Source organism: Gavialis gangeticus, unplaced genomic scaffold (assembly GCF_001723915.1).
Source record: "Gavialis gangeticus isolate Ggan-Ray unplaced genomic scaffold, GavGan_comp1, whole genome shotgun sequence".
Lineage (NCBI taxonomy): Eukaryota > Metazoa > Chordata > Crocodylia > Gavialidae > Gavialis > Gavialis gangeticus.
In genome coordinates, this window is record NW_017728996.1 from 980233 (window position 1) to 986117 (window position 5885).

The following is a 5885-nucleotide window of genomic DNA, read 5'->3' on the forward strand; positions in this document are numbered from 1 at the left end:
CTGCGTTGTCTGCTTAGCATTCAAAACGTGACATCTCCATTTCTGAGCCACTCCGGGGGCAAGAGGCTTTGGGCAGGCGCCATCTGTTCGAAGGGGCAGTGAAGATCAGGTGAGGCGCGGCTATTTTAAGAGGACGGCGAATGGTCCTAAACAGAGCATCTGGTAGAAGGCAGGCAGGAGAAGGGGTCCATCCTTTACCTCTCAGGCTCAAGACAGGGTATTTCTGAGAGAGGGAGCCTTTGCGGCCGAGGGTCTTTGGATGGGCTGGGGCCCACGGCACAATGCTGCTCCTACGAGTCTTGGGTATGTCTGAGCTGAGCCACACGAATCTCCAAGGCGCTTCTGATGTATCTGCATCGCCTCTCCCTGGGACAGCTCCCGTTAGCAGCCCTGCTTGATTGCAGCCCTGGTGCACAAGGGTTAGCTGCAGGATCCCCTCGTTAAACCCTGGCAGGGTGTCATGGCATTTGCATCGTGGTCCCCACATGGTTGGTGCATGTGGCTGACTCCTTTTAGCGGAGCCTGCCTGGGAGGAGAGCCAACGCGTGCTCCCTGCATCTCAGCGCCTACCCTGACCAAGGACTGGGCTGTGGCCGGAGCATCTATAACCGAGTCCAAACCCTCCCTCCTCCTCCAAAAGGCTGCTGGCCTTATAACCATCACCAGGCACCAGAAGCGGCCAGAGAGCATGAAAGCCATCAACAACTGGCCTGGCCTCTGACCTGTGCACATTGGGGGTTTGCAAGTGGGTTTTGAAAGGAGCCTGTTTCTCAGAAGTCCCTGCAAGCAGTCTGCACCTCAGCATCAAAAGTCTCCCCCGTGCCCTTTCGGACAGTGGAGCTGCTGCACATCCCCTGCCCTGTGCCCTGCTCGGGGCAGGGAGGCAGCGGGGTGCATGAGCTGTGGGTCAGGCCCCCATTCACTTATGCTCTAGAGCAGTGGTCTCCAAAGGGGGTGCGCAAGACGATCCACTAGGGTACAGGAAGAAAATATTAGAACTTCTTTTTCTATTTCTATAAATATACATATATTGGGGTTGCGTGCTCAAAATTTTTTTTACTGATGGGGTGCGTGAATATAAATATACATATATTGGGGTTGCGTGCTCAAAATTTTTTTTACTGATGGGGTGCGTGAATATAAATATACATATATTGGGGTTGCGTGCTCAAAATTTTTTTTACTGATGGGGTGCGTGAATATAAATATACATATATTGGGGGTGCATGCTCAAAATTTTTTTACTGGTGGGGGTGCACAATCAAAAAAGTTTGGAGACCACTGCTCTAGAGCAGGGGCACTCAACCCTGGCCCGTGGGGCAGATGCAGCCCCCTGTGCCATGTGGTCCAGCCTACAGGGTTCCCCATGCGTCTGCAGGGAGCCCCGCAGGCCACAGCCCCATGCATGCGGCCCGATTCCAGTGCATGGTGCTGGGCAGAGGTGGCGTGGGGCCCGTGGAGTCTAATATTCATAGGTGGGACCAGGCAGAGGCAGCCCAGGGACCCCAGAGTTTGGTCCTTGCATGTGGGACCAGGCCGGGGTGGTGCAGATCGTGGCATGCTGGGTCCGATCCCGACCCTGCACCCCTCCCCGACCCCCTGCTCTGGAGGGGATCAGAGAAGCACGACCCCTTCCAAACGCACCGCACCCGGCAGCTCTGCCGACAGATTAGAACAGCGCCAGCATGCTTTTTTAAGGAGGAAAGAGCATTTTTCACTCTCCCCTTATGTTCCAGCTCCTGCTCCTGCTTGAACCCCCTGAATAACGTGGATTTCAGGAGGCGAGCAAGCCCGAAGCATTGCAGCCAGGATGGGGGAGATGTTGGAGAGTTGCAAGGAGCCGAGGGTTGGACCAGGCACTGGGGCCAGTCTTCTGAGCAGGCTGCCGTGCACATTCATTAGTGGGATTAAATCAGAAGCTTATGAGCACCGTCAGCCGGTTTGGCACTGAAGGCCAGCAGAATACATGGCAAGTGCAGTGGAGGGTTTTTCATGCTCCTGTAACCACGCGGCAAGGTGGGCTGGCTGGTCCTGCCCGGAGAAAGCTGGCATCGGGTGGGCTTTGCTATAGCTTACATGCAGAAGAGCTGCCATGTCCTGGGTCAGACCCCAGGTCCGTCTAGGAAGGTCTGATTCACAAGCAGTGCCCCTCACTCCCGTGCGAAACCTGGGTCCTGCAATACACCTAACCTTCCTCCACCCCCTGGGTGAGCGCAGAGCCAGGCTGCACAGACCCTCAAGCGCAGCCATCCGCCTTACCTGGTGATCTCCTCCTTCAGGGCGGCGGGGTCGGTGGGGTAAAACTTGACGCGGAAACACATGGTGAAGGGAGGCTGGGCTGCAATGCAAAACGACAGCGTTACGGTCGCCCGCACGGCAGGCTCGGAGGCTGTTACGCCTGCACCCTCCTGGGAGGGCAGATCCAGGGTGCACGTCTCTCCTCACTTGTCTGTCCTGCCTGCCCCAAGACACAGCCCACAGGTTTCTCACTGGCAAGGAGGGCAGGGGAGACCACAACCCAAAGCACCTCCTGCCCTCAGGCGCTGGGCCATGAAACGCGCTCGTCTGCTCTGCCCGGCGCATCATAATATCATAGAAAATGAGGGTTGAAGGGACCTCGGGAGGTCACATCTAGTCCAACCCCCTGCTCCAAGCAGGACCAGCCCCAACTCCATCATCCCAGCCAAGGCTTTGTGTCTAGCTGGGTCTTAAAAACCTCCAAGGATGGAGAGTCCACCACCTCTCTGGGGAGCCTGTTCCAATGCTTCACCTCCCTCCTAATGGGTAAGTTTTTTTTCTAGTATCCAACTTAAACCTCCCTTGCTGCAACTTGAGCCCATTGCTCCTTCTGTCCCCACTGAGAACAGTCCAGCTCCAGCCTAGAGCCCCGCCGACCCCGAGGCCACGTGGAGGACACTGCCTGCCATCCGAATTGTCCATGTCCCCTCTCTGCAAGCGCAGCGGGTGTCCGTGCACACTCACACACATGCACACAGAGGGCCAGACTGCGAGTGGGTCTCTGCCAGGATGGAGGGACGAGCTAAGCATCTTCCATCCTATCTGGTCTGGCTGCACAACCGCTGCTCGTTGGGGCCGTCCCCATGCTCCCACAGAGACGGCTCCCTGCTGCGGTCCCACCGGAAAGCGGGAGGCTGAAAGGACAGAGGTGGGGGGGTTGGCCACACAATGCCCTGGCCATTTTGCACTGGCCCCTGGAGCAGAGCAATGGCCTAGGGGGATGAACCTGAGGGGCAAATCAAGGAATATCCGGTCCATCCCAAAGGCTGAATGCAAAGAAGCTGGTTTCCACTGCGCTTCCTGGATTGCCCCAACATTATCTGGGATTCGATCTGCTTTGCAGGCAGCAAATCCTTGCTTTGACTTGCAAAACAGGTGACTACGCTTGCACATTCCCCTTTGCTTGCTCAGATCACGTGTGTGTGTGCTCGATGCAAGCAAAGGTGGGTTTTGCATGTGCAAGGCAGAAATATTTACAATTTGTGACCCAATTCAGACCCAAGAGAATTTCCCTTTTCAGTTTAACGGGGAGCCTTCAGGGAGGCTCAATCAGCACATTGTCCACAGGGAATTAGCCCTATGATTCAAGCATCTCACCCACGTGGCAATGTTAATACGATCACGGGGCACGTGTGCATGCCCTGCAGGATATCTGCACGCTTCGACATAGTAGATGCAATACTTACACCTCATCTGCTTCACAACAGACTTAGTGAACTCCAGCCAATGCTGCAATGAAAAAGAAACAGAGTTTTAAAAAACAGCATCATATTCCCTGCAGTCCTGGTGGCATTTCTCCAGAGCACAACACAAGAAACAGGGGAAACGGGGTGGAAACAGAAGCCGGTTTCTTGGACGAGCCAGTACGCTGAGGAGCAGGATAGTGACCCCATGCATAAAGGAGAGGGCCGGAGACCCCCGGACAGCCCACGCTGTGCACAGGGGGGTAAAACACTCGCCCCATCTTCATTTTGCAGGGCTGAAAAGATCTATAGCTGGTGTCAGGAATATCAGGCCGCTGGGTGCTGGGTCCAAACCTTGATTCCCCGCGGACAGCTAGCCCGCGGTCGCTCGGTGAAGCAGGTGGGGATTGTGTGAACGTGTGCTCGGCTGCACGCGGGGCTGAGGGAATGCACCACGGCTCAGGCAAGGAGAAACCGCTCCGGCTGCCCCCCGACTCCAGGGCAGCCAGGACCCTGCTTCCCCGGCACAGATCCAAGAGCGAGCTGGGATGAGGGTGGCACACCCCACAGGGCCAGGCAATGGACCCCGTAGGGTGTCACAGCCTCCCCAAAAGAGCCGTCGTCACGGGCAGGACTAGGTCGGAGGATGGGTCATCTCCCTCCCAGAAGACCGAGCTGTAACTCTTACCAGAGCCACATGCTGGGATGAGGGATAAGGCACCTCTGCAAGGCCATGAGCCCAGCTCTCTGGGGCTGCGGTTCAGCCCTCGCCTCCAGCCACGGACAAAGCCCACGGCCACTGACCAACCCTGCCTCGGCCTCCAGACCCCATCCCCAGGGCCGAAGACTCAGACGAGCAACCCAGGGGGATCACATGTGCATCTGGAAGTGGCTCTGATGGGACCCCCCTGCCTCGGGTGACATCCTGGTGTCCTTCCCCTCTGAGAACAGGTCCGGCGTGGCCGTGGCCGTGGCCAGGCCTGCATCTGCTGTTCACCTGGTTGCTTTGGGGAGCATCCCCCGGACCCGTGGGGAGCTGCATGCTACGCAGCCTCGGCTCCCTGCCGAGAACAGGCCTGTGTTATCACCAAACGAGGCTGGAAGAGGACGCAAGCGCTTGCGATGCGGTTATTCATCTCCCGTGACCGTGCAGCACCAGAAGCAAGGCTGGAGGGACTGCAGCCCATGCACAGAAATGGGTGCAGTTACGACTTGCCGGGGATGGGAACAAGCATTAGGACCGTGTGCCGATCACTCAGGCACATGCAAAGCTACGAGGACACGGGTGCTACCTCCACGGTCCCCGACGGGTGTTTGTCTGAGCTGCCTGTAAAAGCCTCCAGGGAAGGAGATTCCTGAGCCTGCTCCGCTGCTCCAACACCCCAGAAAAACATTTTTTCCTGCTGCATGACCTTGCCCTTTGCTATGAATTCAGCTGATTATCTACTGCTTCTTCTCCCCAGCGGCTGGAGAGAATGACTGATTGCCATCCCCTGTATCACCCTCTTTGCCGTATTGTAAAAATCATAAACCAGTTGGCATTAAGGGGCATCTCAGCCACCCGTTCCTGGGGCTGCCATTGTGCCTGCAGCATGTTGCACTCCACAGTCCACGTGTGCTTTAATCAACTGGGGGAAACTCCCCCTGTCCCTGCATCAGTTGGTACTCGGCCTCCAAGGGGTCAGCTTGCCCCGGCCCCGTTGCTGCCATCTGCTCAGCTCTGCACCCCCCCAACTCACGGGCAGCATCTGGGTGAAGAGAGCAAGGCCAGGGCACATGCCTGGGCATTAGTGCTGGCACATGGCATTGCAGGGCTGGCCCCTGAGCCCCTGCAACCTGCAGACGGACCTCACAAGGGGCATGCAGTGCCCCACCAGCGTCCAGCGCAGAAGCCTCCTCTGCTAGGCATACACCCTTCATGCTCAGTGCATAGGACATATTGCATTGCTGTCTCCTGGGAGGCACATCCACATCCCATTGCATTTCCTTAGGAAGGGGAATGTCATACTGCAGGGTTAAAAAGCGACTGCGAGGGTCTATCACTGCTGCTGCTTTACTTCCATAACAAATCTGCTCCTTTCCCAAATGAGGTTTGCCAGTGCCGGCTCGCCCGGGGGGCTGAGAGCCATGCCGAGCCCTCGGGGGGTCGTGCATCACAGCTGACGGCTGGAGCAGAGCTGTGCT

At 57.0% G+C, this 5885-nt stretch overlaps 1 protein-coding gene across 8 annotated transcripts in view; it reads right to left on the reverse strand.

The window, feature by feature from the left end:
- The window catches only part of FRMD5 (FERM domain containing 5), a 317562-nt gene that overhangs the window by 69626 nt on the left and 242051 nt on the right, over positions 1-5885 (reverse strand). For 6 of the 8 annotated variants that reach the window (XM_019503878.1, XM_019503877.1, XM_019503875.1 and 3 more), the window contains 2 exons: positions 3705-3747; positions 2260-2338 (listed from right to left, as the gene is read on the reverse strand). In XM_019503878.1, coding sequence (XP_019359423.1) covers positions 2260-2338; positions 3705-3711 — 86 coding nt within the window. In that variant the 5' untranslated portion in view covers positions 3712-3747. The remainder of the gene's footprint in view (positions 1-2259; positions 2339-3704; positions 3748-5885) is intronic. The other 2 variants (XM_019503880.1, XM_019503879.1) reach the window with 1 other exon arrangement.